At 44.2% G+C, this 14,721-nt stretch overlaps 4 protein-coding genes and 1 pseudogene across 5 annotated transcripts; 1 reads left to right on the forward strand and 4 right to left on the reverse strand.

The window, feature by feature from the left end:
• Positions 1-1,379: 1,379 nt before the first annotated feature.
• H4C2 (H4 clustered histone 2) lies at positions 1,380-1,691 on the reverse strand (the record flags this gene model as incomplete). Its single annotated transcript, XM_082662626.1, has 1 exon — positions 1,380-1,691. The coding sequence occupies one exon, from the start codon at positions 1,689-1,691 to the stop codon at positions 1,380-1,382; it is 312 nt and encodes a 103-aa protein (XP_082518752.1).
• Positions 1,692-6,108: 4,417 nt separating this feature from the next.
• H3C2 (H3 clustered histone 2) lies at positions 6,109-6,519 on the reverse strand (the record flags this gene model as incomplete). The annotated part of the gene is made up of 1 exon (XM_082662621.1): positions 6,109-6,519. One exon carries the CDS (start codon positions 6,517-6,519, stop codon positions 6,109-6,111), a length of 411 nt encoding a protein of 136 aa, XP_082518747.1.
• A 1,188-nt stretch (positions 6,520-7,707) lies between these two features.
• Positions 7,708-8,100, reverse strand: H2AC4 (H2A clustered histone 4; the record flags this gene model as incomplete). Its single annotated transcript, XM_082662623.1, has 1 exon — positions 7,708-8,100. One exon carries the CDS (start codon positions 8,098-8,100, stop codon positions 7,708-7,710), a length of 393 nt encoding a protein of 130 aa, XP_082518749.1.
• Positions 8,101-12,692: 4,592 nt separating this feature from the next.
• On the reverse strand, positions 12,693-13,103 carry LOC309827801 (histone H2B type 1-B-like; the record flags this gene model as incomplete). The annotated part of the gene is made up of 1 exon (XM_082662624.1): positions 12,693-13,103. Exon 1 carries the CDS (start codon positions 13,071-13,073, stop codon positions 12,693-12,695), a length of 381 nt encoding a protein of 126 aa, XP_082518750.1. The 5' UTR covers positions 13,074-13,103.
• Positions 13,104-13,401: 298 nt separating this feature from the next.
• On the forward strand, positions 13,402-13,797 carry LOC309829105 (histone H2A type 1-D-like; annotated as a pseudogene). Its single transcript has one exon. The product of its transcript is annotated as a histone H2A type 1-D-like (transcript).
• Positions 13,798-14,721: the final 924 nt, after the last annotated feature.

Genomic DNA, 14,721 nt, shown 5'->3' on the forward strand with positions numbered 1-14,721 from the left:
TACTATTACAAACAATGTGCTGCATTAAACCATGTTTAAGTTCTTAGTGATCTCATCCAGTCTCACCGTTTGTATGTTGATGAGTCCCAAAATTTGTATCTAGTCCAGACCTCTCACCTGAACTTTAGAATCTCGCTTTCCCAACCACCTAGTCAGGTGTCAAGAGAGAGACATTAGCAGAGTAACCAGGCAGCAAAGTGTTTTCTAAAGTAGCCATCAGTACACCCTTTTCAAACATTAAATCAAAGACGCTGATTATTCAGTTAGCTGGCTTATCAATTTGAGGACATACTTTAAAAAACCTTTTATAATAACCGTATTGTCATGTTTGAAAGTTTCATTAAAAAAATACAGTTTACTGCAGACAGAGGAAAGAGATGAGCTGGAAGGAAGGTGAAGGTGCAAGAGAGCCACTTAACCACAAAGGAGGGAGCTTCTCCCTTACAAGCTCAAAGGCCCTGACAGAGGCCTAGGGGTTCAGAAGACTCCCTTAGTCTAGTAAACGGGAATTTACAAACTCTGCTTAGCTAGAGGCTTAGGGAGGGCCCCCAGCCTGAGGATGAAAATCAGCAATGCCGAGGCATTTTTAAACCCGAGATCACTGGCTTTACGGGGGGTGACGACACTCAGCATGATGCCTGGCTCAAAGTCTAGAGGTACCTGAGGCCAAGGTCTGGGGCGCGACGCAGCGGAGGACGGGGAGGTGCTGGGAATGGAGAGATCATAGAAGGCAGATCTTTCCTGACATTGCTAAAGGCAAATACACTAGGAACTACCAGCTGGCGTCTTGCTCGCAATGTATTTTAATTGATCCGGCTTCTGACTTCTTGTGAGCGAAGCAGCACCCTCGCAGGTTCTGGCAATTTGTACAAATATCTACTGGTCCCTCCCAGGACCAAAAACAAGATCGGCGGCGGGCGATTCAGTAATGCCCGCTTCCCAAGAAACTGCCTCCTCGACGAAACTCCGGCTGGCAGTTGTCGCTCCTTTTACAGACGATGTGGGGTAGGCAGGATCCCTCCCACTAGAAAAAGCCGGGAACGCCGGGCCATAAGTCCTTCATTGCGGTTACCGAGACTTTCAAATCCCTCTCATTAGCTTTCCTTAGTCCAGTGTTAGCCCCACCCACAAGCGAGCACTTGCGGCCTGATTAGGCGAAGGTACCCCTACTCTTAGCAGGTGCCCAAAGATTGGCTGATGGAGACCGGCAGTGAAAGCGAACAGTTTGGCCTGTAGATAAGGCCACGTTAGCCTTAAAACAGAACCACTTTTTTTTCCAACAGATACGTTTTGAACACGGAAGTCGCGTACAGCTCTTCCTGAGCGGAGGTGGGCGGCCCTGAAAAGGGCCTTTAAAAAAAAATGTATAGAATGAGCCTTTAGCCGCCGAAGCCGTAGAGAGTGCGTCCCTGGCGCTTGAGCGCATAGACCACGTCCATGGCGGTGACAGTCTTGCGCTTGGCGTGCTCGGTGTAGGTGACGGCGTCCCGGATCACGTTCTCCAGGAATACCTTCAACACCCCGCGGGTCTCTTCGTAGATGAGGCCGGAGATGCGCTTCACACCGCCACGCCGAGCCAGGCGACGGATAGCTGGTTTGGTAATGCCCTGGATGTTGTCGCGCAGAACCTTGCGGTGGCGTTTAGCGCCTCCCTTACCCAGACCCTTGCCGCCTTTGCCGCGTCCAGACATGATTGTCTAAATTCTCGCAAACGTACAGGATGCAACAGGTTACTGCTTGGTCAAGAGTAATTATAAGCTAGAGTCGGACCTCGTTGAGAACTGAAAGCGCAGGCGGGAAAAGAGGCACTGACCGCGCCCCTTTGGCTCCGCCCCTCTCGGCAGTGATCCAATGACTGTGGGAGAGAGAAGCTAGTAAAGAGGTTCACTTTTAAACTCTGGATTGTTTTGCTCCCTTTGCTCTGCATCTGAGGCTGTTTATTTCTTCGGCTGAGAATTCTAGTGGAGGCTTATACAGTATTTTATGGCAAATACTGTACTTTCTCATTCAGGAGGAAGTGATTGTTAGTTGCTAAGGGTAGCAGAATATGACTCCCCATTCCCCCGCTCCCATATGCTTCTTTGGCAGAAGGAGTATTTTTGAGCTGATTATTTTTTTAAAAACACCATACACAAAAACATTTCTAAAAACAGAGTAGAATTTACTCTTTTGTGAGGGACATTTACATTTATAAAGGGAATTTTAAATTGTGTCTTTTTCTCTGTACCAGGAAGAGAAGGATGACTAAATCACCAGAGAATCTCATCAATGAGGAGGCACTAGAATTAATTCTGTATAACAACCTTACCCTCGTTGTTCCTTTTCCTGGTAACCTCTCATAACTGGCTCCCACTCACTTCTTAGCCGAAGATGGTATTTAAGGTGGTGGCTTGGGTCAGTATTGGGAGTTTACTCAGTTTTTCTAGGTATTTCTCAAGCCTACGTGAGGTATACACGTTATTAAGCTTCTGTTTGCTTTTCTTTTGTTAATCTACCTTTTATACAGTGGTTCTCAGCCAAGAACTTAGAAGGGTAGAAGGAAAGTTATTTTCCCTCCCTTATAGGTATGTTGATTATTTTGAGCTGTAGCAGAACAGCAAATGCAGAGGGAAGATTTCTCTGAACTCCCATTATCTGCCTAAAGACAGATCCTCCAAAAGGAACTCAGTTGTCATAAATCCCTTCCCAAGGAGTTTCATTAACTAGGGAAGAGTGACACTTATCTGAGGAAAGGACACTAAAAATTGACACCACATGCAGACAAACCTTGGCACAAACTATTGTCCACAAAAATTAATTGTCAATCTAAGAAAGAAATAGAGGATTTTATTAGAGCCAACCTGAGGATTATAACCTGGGAGACAGTCTTCCAGAAAACTCTGAGGACCGTTCTGCTTGTCAGAGGTCAAAGCACAGTTATATAAGTTTTTGAGACAAAGAATCGTATATCAAAGTTACATATTGAGTCTACATAGTCCAGACCTTTGTGAGTAGTGGGGCATCACAATCCCTTACAGGATTGAGAAAGGAATGTTATCCCCTAAGGAGTTACCTTGCTGGAACCAGGAGAAAATTGCTCTTTTCAATGAAGCAGGCATTCCTGTGTCTTCTAAGGAAGTCTGGTCAATCTGTAATGTGCACATTGCACACTAAAGAGGGGTAGTGGCCCAAATGAGCAGAGAGAAAATTTTATGTTTAGAAATTTTCTTGTCCTGCCTTAAACATAATTTTATTTTATCCTGTCATACCTCTCCCATCTATTCTTCTAAGGGCCCAATCATCTTTCCTAAAAATTATTTACTCTCCCCTAAGAGGCCTACATACATACCACCCCCCAACCCCTCTTCCCTATTAAGATGGTGTTTAAGTCTGAATTTTAAGCCACCTTGAGGAGTTACTCATTTTTCCCTGGGTATCTCCCACATATACATGAGGGCTTCTGTTTTGTTTTTGTCTTGTTAATCTGTCTTTTATTTCAGAGGTCTCATAGAGGGAAAATTATTTTTCCTTCCCTACAGCTGTGTGACCTTTAACCTTGCCTTTGTTTTCTTTATCTGTAAAACTGGGTAATGATAACACTGATGGAACTCTAGTGAAGATTTAATTTAGCTATTGTAAGCAAAGCATTGGAACAGAGATTGGCCCATGAAGTCCTATATAAATGTGACTTGTTTTCAGTTGGTATTATTTCTTAAAGAATCTTCCTGGACTTGAGATATTGCCCTGAGGTCTCATCTTTACTCCTAACACAGTATCAATCACACAAATATGCATTTACTCATGAGGATTGTTTTTTTTAAATCACAGCATCTAATAAAGCACAAAGTATCACAGCATTGTTTTGTTTTTCATACGACATGTTAAACATGGTGGGTCCAAATATGTTCCTTTGGGCCCTCTCCCAAGGTGCACTGACAATCTCAGGCTTCTAGCTTTCCTGCAGTCAAGCCTGGGGTGCTGTTCAAATCTCCATACCAGTTTCCCACTGTTGTGTTAAATCTCTTGAAAACACTCATTGAGCAGTAACTCACTTCTACTGGGACAACTGGAAAGGCTACTACTAAATTTTTAAGTCTGAAAAATTTACCCTGACCTTGACTTCCTCCTCCTTTCCTTTGAGAGACTTTATAACAAACCAAAACTCATTCTAGACTCCAACAGCATTAGCTGTAAACTTCAACCTGTGGTGTAACATCAGTCTGTGGGCCTGGGTAAGAAAAACCCTTTCTGACTGAAGACCTTGCAGCAGCCATTTAAAAGATACAATCTGTACAGTAAACACCCCCCTTTGTCTTCAGCCTGACCTTAGTCACTCCCCTAATATAAAATAATAGATGCTTAATGCAATGATATTAAAATGCTGGTACCATCCCCCTGCTCAAAGTGTTCAGTAAATTTTCTTTCACAAATTTGATTTTCTTCCACGTTTGATTTTAAAATGTCTGAATTTTATTTCTAAACTGAGCAGAATCTATGCAAGTAAGTAATGCCAAGTAAAAAGGAAATTTAGAAGCTAAAGTTTGTCTTTATTTCAAATTTTGAAAAATCCTAGAGTATGAGAGAAAATGATACACAGTTCAGGAAAATTAATAGCATTTATATGATGCTATGTGTCCCAAACTTGATGCATATTATTCTAATAACAACCCTACGAAGTGGGTAGTGTTACCCCCATTTTTCTGATGATGGGGAAATTGATTTGTCTAAGATGACACATTAAGTAGTAAAGCTGGGATATGAACCCGGGTAAGCTAGCATCCAGATGCTGCCAGCTTGCAGAGTATACCCTAGAAAAATTAACAAGGTTATGAATTGTAAGACTGTGTTAACCTTTTTTACCCTAGATACTGCACAGTTGTTCTGTTGAGGGGCTCAAGTAAATGAAGACTTAAAGCCAAATCCATGTTCCTTGGCTGGGGAGGGGAAGGATCAGCCAGTCCCAGCCATTGTCCCCTGCCTATCTGATCCTCAGACAGCAATGGGCACTTTTACTTTTTAAAAGCTATCCTATCAGGCCCTGTACATAAAACTTTTTTCCCAAGATACATAAAATATTAAAGGAAAAAGTCAAACAGTGTACATAAGAGCCAGCACAGCAATAAACAAGAAAAACCAAGATACCTGGACTTCAGCAGGGGCCAAAAGCTGAGGGGCAAAATCACCTTGGTTTAAGCCAAGGGCATTGGTGCCTCTGACAGACCTCTTATACGGGTAACAAAGGTCTGTGCCAGGCAGAGGCTTATACTAGTCTGGAAAAAATAAAATGTTAAAATAAAACAACATACACAGAGAGAAATATCTTTGTCATTAAAAAACATTATTTTGTAAACCAAAAGTTTTTATTGAAACCCTGAAATGTAAATAAATCCAAGTGAACAACACAACACCCATTACTGTGTATTTTGTGGGTTTTGTTTTAGGTGGGAGTTGGGCAAATTATTTTAGCAAGGTGAATCAATTCTCATCTCAGAGGTAGGCAGACTACTAGGAATAGGGTATGGAAAAAACTGAAGCAAAGCCTTCAGAATTGGTGGCGGTCATGTTTTTCAGCATTCTGTATTTTATAGTTTGTAAAATATAGTGTAAAAGCTACACAATAAAAAGGTTATTTTTCTTCTTACATTTGGTCACTATCCCATGTGTCACTTTTCACCCAGTGCTGAATCCCCAAACCGAAAAAACGTAAAAGCAAGATCACTTAGTCAAATGGCTAAAGTCCTATATTTGAGTAACAACTACAGCAAAGAACTGTGAAAAAATTGTACAGCATAGCATACCATGGTACATAGCCCTAGAAGAGACAAAAGCAATGTGAGATAAAGCAATACAATCAACTGGACTATTTCCAAGCAGGGCTATAATTAAATAAGGTTTGATAAACTATGCTTAGATGGCTACCTGTTAAGGAAATATGGTTAGACCTTCGCCTCACTTACAACTCCAGGAATGTCTGGCTGCGGCGGAAGGAGTTGGGACGGGAAGAATTCTACCCTTACCCACCCTTAAGAGGATTTTACTTCCTTACGGTACAGCTCTTCAAGATGAAGTTGTAGGTGGCTCTGAAAAGAGCCTTTGGGTCTAAGATTGGCACTTAATGGAAAAACAAGTTTACGCCCTTTCACCACGGATGCGGCGGGCAAGCTGGATGTCCTTGGGCATGATAGTAACGCGCTTAGCGTGGATAGCACACAGGTTGGTGTCCTCGAAGAGCCCCACCAGATAGGCCTCGCACGCCTCCTGCAGCGCCATCACGGCCGAGCTCTGGAAACGCAGGTCGGTCTTGAAGTCCTGCGCGATCTCGCGCACCAGGCGCTGGAACGGCAGCTTGCGAATCAGCAGCTCCGTGGACTTCTGGTAGCGGCGGATTTCGCGCAGGGCCACCGTACCGGGCCGGTAGCGGTGCGGCTTCTTCACGCCGCCCGTGGCCGGCGCGCTCTTGCGGGCCGCCTTGGTGGCCAACTGTTTGCGCGGCGCCTTGCCGCCGGTGGACTTGCGAGCGGTCTGCTTGGTGCGAGCCATTACAAAACCCCACGATGGGTGTTCTCCCAAATGCCAGGGAAAAGCATTCAGCCGTCCTTCTTTTATACAGCCAGGCCACCAACTATTGGACCCAAGAACATTCGAAAGTACCCGCGCCCTCCTCTGATTGGTCCATTTCTGTGCCTGGCCCCGGAAGAATTAAGAGCTGCTTTCGGGTTGGTGAATGAATCTTAAACCCTGCCCTTTAACAATAGCGACTCCGACGCCCTGACGTCATTTTATTACGCTTTCGCTTCCAAAACGTACAGCAAAATTACACAAAGCAACGCGGGCACCGCCAACGGATTGATTTTTTGTGTAATTTTTTTTTTTTTCCGGTACGCGAGCTTCTCACTGTTGTGGCCTCTCCCGTTGCGGAGCACAGACTCCGGACGCGCAGGCTCAGCGGCCATGGCTCACGGGCCCAGCCGCTCCGCGGCATGTGGGCTCTTCCCGGACCGGGGCACGCACCCGTGTCCCCTGCATCGGCAGGCAGACTCTCAACCACTGCGCCACCAGGGAAACCCTCTTTTTCGTTTTTTTTAAGTACAACCACCAAAGATATTTTGGAAGTGCTTAGAAAAATTAGATGGGCTGCCATCTAAAATGATACTGAGATTTTCCTGAGTCTGGCACAAACATTGTGGAGTCAGGAAGATGTTTCTGACACGAGGGCGAAGTACCAAGGATCTAGTAATTTACTCAATCCCTTCAGGAAATGTGTAATGTTTTTATAAAGTTGAATAGATGCAGAGGTTTTGGGTGTTCCTTTAAGTCAACAAAAAATGTTGAAGGTTAACTTTAAATACAGTGCTTTTCACTATACTGAAAGTGAGTATACTTTCCTCACTCCAGTGCGAAAAACTTTACAAAAGTCACCGCTGGAACAAAGAGGAAAGTAGTTTGACTATAAACTGATTCACCTGTAGTTAATCCGGTCAATTTAAACTCGTGTGGCTTTCCTCACAGTCATTTCGCACATACTCTTTACTGACTTCCCTCGGGACACTCACTTATGAGCTGTGATTTTTCACCTGATGTCACAACCCTCATATGGGCAGAACTGAAAAGCATGACAGCTCTTTAAACGAAAAAGGTGGGTGGCTCTGATAAGAGCCTTTGTAAGTTACCTTTTTTTTTCTTTTGGATAATGGATAACAAAATTGCCGTGCAAAAGTAATAAACACTTTACTTGCCCTTGGCCTTGTGGTGGCTCTCAGTCTTCTTGGGGAGCAGTACCGCCTGGATGTTGGGCAGGACACCGCCCTGAGCGATGGTCACGCGCCCCAGCAACTTGTTAAGCTCCTCGTCGTTGCGGATGGCCAGCTGCAGGTGGCGCGGAATGATGCGCGTCTTCTTGTTATCGCGGGCCGCGTTGCCCGCCAGCTCCAGGATCTCAGCCGTTAGGTACTCCAGCACCGCCGCCAGGTACACCGGCGCCCCGGCACCGACACGCTCGGAGTAGTTACCCTTGCGGAGCAGGCGGTGCACCCGGCCTACGGGGAACTGGAGCCCAGCTCGCGAGGAGCGGGTCTTAGCCTTAGCACGAGCCTTGCCACCCTGTTTACCACGACCAGACATAACAGACCACAACTCAAAAACCTTCAAAATAAAAAGCAAACAATAAACAACACAGCGGTGAGAGAAATATTTATATTAACCAGAGGTAGGCTTGTGCTATTGTCCCATTGGCTACTATTTAAGAACCAATAGGAAATCAGAACCTGCATCCTTCATTTGCATACAAGACTTCCGTCTAGTGTGAGTTTCCTGTTTGCTCCAATCTCATACAGTCTGGTGGGCTTTTAATACTGTTAATAATGGAGTCTATTTGGTTTTTTCAAAGCACTGTTCTTAAATGCAATCAGAAGCAGGAGTGATTATTCTTATTGTTCTGACTTTTTGCTATTGAAATTGTGACTCATGATTTTTGGAAAGGAATAAACGCAGCACAATTTAGAAACAATATTTAAGAGGTAGGTACTTCTATGCCCAGTGTTACTTTAACTCTTCTAACTCTTTAACTCTTTTGACAGGAAAGAGGGAGAAGAGGAAACAAAAAATTTTTTGTCCCGGCCCAAGTCTTAAACTATCTGAACAATGAAAACTGAAGGCAAGAACTGGATGATCCAGCAAGTCTTCCGTTTCATTCACAGCTTACCTATGAAGCCTTCCAGGGTCACCTGGGAGGTATGTAGAGTGAGTACTGTCCTCATTTTAGAGATTGCGAAACTGAGAGAGACCCAGTTTGTTTGCCTTTGCCAAGGTTAATGGGACCAAGGACAACAAAATCCTGTCTGAAAAACTTTGTCGTCGTTCCCCAGTGCCACTCTCAACCTTCCTACCCTCCCTCTTTTCTCACTTGGCTGCCACACACAGGATTCTAATTACTTTAGAAAACTCCTCCATCATTCTCCATATCGTACTGAACTTCTTGCAGTTAGAGTGAAAATTTTGCAGCACATAAGGACTCCTAAGAATGAGAGAACAAACACCCTACAGCACATAAATACTCAAAATGAGATTACAGTATACGACTATAAAACATATATTAATATTACTACAGGGTGTTTGGTCTTACGCTCTCATGTTGAGGAACATAAAATTAAGATAAATTACCGAGGGAGATCTTGCCGTTTTTTCTTTTAATGGTCCATGAAATAGAAATAGATGGGGCCCAGATGGAGGCGGATTACTATTACAGGAATTTTTGAGGACTCCAGCCTAAAAGTCTACTAACTAACAGGATGGTAAAAGGAACAAGAGCCTGGGTGTGAGAAAATTACTTCTAAACCAACTCGGTCAGAGAACTATATTTTGATCCAGGCAACCAAGCAGGAGAGTAAAGATGCTCATTTCCTGTTTCTTTTTTACCTTCTCTCAAGTCTTTTGACTCCTATGACGTTTTCTCTTAACAATATTCACTTCCTTTTTATTATTTATTATTATCTTCACCATGGACAACAGCAGTATACATCAACACTGGCTCAGTGTCTGAAATGTTTCAAAACCCGTGATGCAGATGTAAAAAGGTATCTCAGATGCTGCCTTGAAGACTTCATACTCTCTTGTGAAAAGGGCAGGGGGCGGGGAGCTGGGGGGGTTGTATACCTGAAGTTTAAATAGTACAGCATTTTTTGCATCCAAAACTGAAGGTTTTAAGCAATAAATATTATAAGAGCACATGGAGAAGAGTAATCACTGTGAATTAGAAGGGTTAACAACTCGAAAAAGATGTACATTTAGCATTTATTCAACATAAATAAATAGTGCCAGAGTGTTCTAGGTGATGGCATGGTGTGCCCTTGGGGTCGCTGGGGAGGAAAAAATTTTCCTCTACCCTTCTAGGTTCTTCTGGCTGGTCTAAGAATTAAATTGACATGAGACAAATTAACAGGAAAAAATTAAATTTCATTTCATTTGTGGGTCGGACACAATAAGAAAAATGAGACCCAAGGACAAGTTAGGCAGTTGAGGCTTATGCCATCTGAGAGAAGAGGTTATGGGCTTGGGACTTCAAAGGGTAGGAAGGCAATTCACAAGAAGATGAAAAAAAGAAAATGTTTTGTGAACAAATGTTTGCTGGGCCAAACAGAAACAATGGCACCCAGAAAAAAATTTTAATGAACAGTCTTTCCTAGGTTCCCCCCTGTCTGCACACCTCGTTCAAATTATACTGTAGTTATCTAGGGTGAGACCTGCCTTCCTGGAACAGGTTCTCTATCTAAAATTCTTTTAGACATTTAGGGGGAAGGTCAGAGTTTCTTCCTGCATCTTTTGGGCCTTGATTGCTTTCAGCTCTAAATTCTCTGCATGCCAAAGTGGCACATCTTGGGAAGGCCTGCCCTGAAACCCATCACTGCCGTATCAGTTTAATTATTACACCAACCGAAGAAAATTGTTCCCCCTCCTACAGAGGCCACATGGGGATCCTGGACTTCCACCCCCTACACAGCAATAATGAGGCACCTCTTCCCTGTCAATGTCAAACAGGCTGAGCAAGAAACTTGGACGCCACTCCCACCTGACAATGAGGCAGTGCCCCTCCTACCCCAGGCGGGAAGGGGGCTGGGAAGGGGGGGAGGTCTCTTAAAACCATAAATTTAAATAAGATCTAGAGTCTCATAACAATACCCAAAATGCCCAGGATAAGTTTATTTTAAAAAAAGATCACTGTCATACCAAAGTCTCCATTTGAGTGAATAAAGATAATCAACATATATTAAGACCAAGAGACACATATGTTAGAATTCTCAACTAGGATTCTAAACCAGCCGTCATAAAAACACATAAATGAGCAAAGTTGGTGCCTCATCAGAATCAGCTGGGGAGATGTATGAATTTTATTTCTGGCTTCTCACAATTCCCCACATAGTTTTGGAGTCTAGCCCTGAGTCCAGGAATCTGATTTTTAATTTCCTTTTTGCTTGTTAAAGACCAGCCAGGTATCAGTATAGATGTCAAAAGGGCCTAGCTTTGAGTTTAGGGGACCCAGGTTTTGGTTTTGGCTTCTTATTTAAGGGTATAGTTTTAGGTAAAATATCAACTATTAGGAAGAAGCGGGAGAGAGGAGAGAAGAAAGATAGAAGCAAGCAAGTAGGCAAATATTATGAAAGACAAGATGGGGAAAAAAATAATTCTTATCTCAGGAGATCATTTTGAAGAGGCTGAGATATTATTTCCCAGATCTCACTCCTCCAGGGGGTGATTCTTAAATTGCAGCTTGAGTTCAATATTTTTTTTTTACGGGATGGGGGGGTAGTTATAATCTAAAAAGCAAAAATTTTAACTTCTAAGAAAAGCTTCTCTTTCACAACTATGTTTTCTGTACGCTGAGATAAATGCTTCTCATATAGCGGTCAGCTGATTTGTGTGGGAGCTGGGAAAAGATCATTTAAATTTAAATTTTCTTTTAAAAGTGGTCCTTTTTGAGAAATTCTACTTCAAGTTTTACTTCTTCATCCAGACACACTGTTGTATGTCACCTACATACGGTGCTCATAAACCAAAGGAAAAGACTTTTCCCAACCTTTTTAATAGGCAGTCAACTGCTGCCCCTTTTCCCGGCTTTTTCCCCTCCCCCAGCCCCAGGCCTAGCCCAGCCGTAACTGACTCCTTTTCCTCAACCAAGGCCCTTCCCATCGGGATTATTTTTGGAGTCGCGGGTATTTTGAAAAAGGTTCCCAAGAAAAATCAGCACATTTTCCTCTCCAACTGGGGCCCTCCCGGTCTGCGACGAGGTGACACCAGATGGGGAGGGCGGGAAATTCAAATCCTTTGTCCCTCCTCGAGCTGGAGTGCCACCCTTTCAAGCTCTTCTAGTGGCATCCCTGAACAGTAAGTGACCCAAGAAACGGGAGCCCAGATTTCAGGAATGAAAGATTGCAACGGCTTTAGATTGGCTGTTGCCATCAGTAAACAATTCTAACGCGAAATTAGAAAATCTCACTTCAACCATGTGAAGAGAGCTTGAGGTAGTACCCTATAGAAGTGCCCACAGCTTGTTAAAGGAACAACAATTTTGCTTACTGTTTCTACAATCCCAGGGGAGTTCAGGCTGCCGGAGAAAATGCAACTACCTGCCCTCTGTTCCGTCGGGACCCCTCCTCTCCCCTCCCCCTCCTCCTCCCCACACCCCGTCCCCTCCCCCACATCCCCTCCCCGTCGCCCCCCTCACACCTCCCCCCGTCCCCCTCGCTCCCCACCCCTCCCCCTCGCCCCCCACCCCCTCACCCCCCGCCCCCACCCCTGAAAAGACAGCCTGGATAATCATCTCCTCAGGGTCTCTACTCTGAAATCCCCTAACCGCTTCCTTACCAAGGAGGGACATTCCCATCACCATTAGAAATTTCAGAAGGCTTTGTAGAAAGGAGTGAACTTAATAAGCTTAATAAGCATCTGGAAGTTTAATCCTTGGGGAAAAGATGAGGTTTTTTTTTTGGGTAATGCGACACAGTAACTCATGTGTTTTAAAGCCGGTAAACCTTCCAAGTCGCTTGGGGCTCTGGCTCCAAAACTGCTTCAACTATCAACACCACGGGAAAAAACACCTGAAAGTAAATGTAACCAGTAGAAAATTGCATTCATCATCAAAAAAACGGAAGTTTCAGCTCTTCTTCGACAAAGTGGGTGGCTCTGAAAAGAGCCTTTGGATTAAGTGCCTACACAAGCACTTACTTGGAGCTGGTGTACTTGGTAACGGCCTTAGTGCCCTCAGAAACAGCATGCTTGGCCAGCTCCCCAGGGAGCAGTAGGCGCACAGCCGTCTGGATCTCCCTAGATGTGATCGTGGAGCGCTTGTTGTAATGCGCCAAGCGCGACGCCTCACCCGCGATGCGCTCAAAGATGTCGTTGACGAACGAGTTCATGATACCCATGGCCTTGGATGAGATGCCGGTGTCTGGGTGGACCTGCTTCAAAACTTTGTATACGTAAATGGAGTAGCTCTCTTTACGACTACGCTTGCGTTTCTTCCCGTCTTTCTTCTGCGCCTTAGTGATGGTCTTCTTAGAACCCTTTTTAGGGGCCGGAGCAGATTTAGATGGTTCTGGCATAGTTCTTCCGAAGAGCTGTAGTAAACGTTAAATCGCCTTCTCCACAACTAGAACTAGTAGTGTGAAGAGTTCAGAACCCATATATTTATAGTCGTTCAACGCAAATGAACAATCAAGAGGTCTCACTTTTGATTGGATAAGAGTAGTACAGGTTCAGTAAGGGCGGGAGGGGCGTGGTTTATGCAAATAAAGGATACACAATTTGTTTTTCTATTGGATAGAAAAACAGCATACTTTTGACCAATCGGATAGCTTGCTGGGGCATCCCTGTACTGTCTGTAAAATGATTTGTTCATATGTCATCCAGCGTTTATTCCTTTTGCTCACAATGTTTGTTGTTAAATTGTATAAGGTAATTACGTCTGGCCGTGGTGAATAAGTAGGCAAGATTCGAGCTAAAGCTAAAACTCGATCTTCTCCAGCTGGTTTGCAGTTCCCAGTAGGCCGCGTACACTGGTTGCTCCGTAAGGGCAACTACTCCAAACGGGTCGGTGTCGGGGCCCCCGTGTACCTGACGGCCGAGATTTTGGAGCTGGCGGGCAGCCCGACCCGCGACAAGACGCGGGTCATTCCGCGCCACCTGCAGCTGGCCATCTATAATGAGGAGGAGTTCAACAAGCTGCTCGGTAAAGTCACCATCGCTCAGGGCGGCGTTCTGCCCAACATCCAGGCTGTGCTGCTGCCCAAGAAGACTGAGAGTCACCGCAAGACCAAGGGCAAGTAAAGCCTAGACAAAATACGAAATTCTTTTTTATAAACTGTCTAGTGGTTCTTTTCAGAGCCATCTACATTTTCATTTAAAAAGCTGGTAGCCAGGTATCTATCTCTGTTTTGTAAAAGACAAAGTGACGTCAAGACGCTGACTTCCAGGGAAACTGGACTTCCCACAAGCATTGTTTTAGTGCGTACCGGGTGAAACTTCCGTAGTCAACAAAAGCGTTTCTAAAGAGGAGGCAGAAGCATCGCTCGAGCTTGAGAATAACAAAAAGCAAAGAAATTTTCCTTTTGCCAGTAGTAAACCTGTTCGGGCTTTCAAGGTTGTAAATTTAAGCAAAATCTATTTTTTTCTGACGAAAGTTTGGTTGCAGTCCAGTGTGTATCTGTCATCAATTTTACACGTGATTTTTTGAATCATCCACCCAGTGACACTGCCATGTAGTTTCACAAAAGAAAAACTCAGGGTTAGGGGAGCTGTGATGACCAGAGAAAGTGGCAGTCCTGGCGGTTCGAGATTTATTTAAACCTAACCCAGCTGTCTGGGGGAGAAAAAACAATTGTACTCAGTTTAGTGTGTGGACCAGCTGTATTGACAACCCGCGAGCGTGTCAATATTGACACGCTGAGAATATTGAGAATATCAGGGGAACTCATCAACTGAATCGGAAGTTAACATGGTCCTTAAGTGTCTCGTTATGCACGCTGTAGTTGGCGGCAGGATGAAATAGAACGTAGGAAATTTCCTTCAGATCCCAGAGGCAAAAAAGGCACCGGGAATGGGTGGTAAAGTGATTCATCCAATCAGATTCTCTAGTAATTAATTCTCCTTCCCGGTCACCTTTCAGCCAATGGTTTTATCGCGCGGTACTTTTGAAAAACTACAAGACCAATCAGAATGCTTCTAACTATATTTAAAGACAACTGCCTAAGC

This window comes from Grampus griseus (genome assembly GCF_964374135.1).
Source record: "Grampus griseus genome assembly, chromosome: 10".
Classification (NCBI taxonomy): Eukaryota; Metazoa; Chordata; class Mammalia; order Artiodactyla; family Delphinidae; genus Grampus; species Grampus griseus.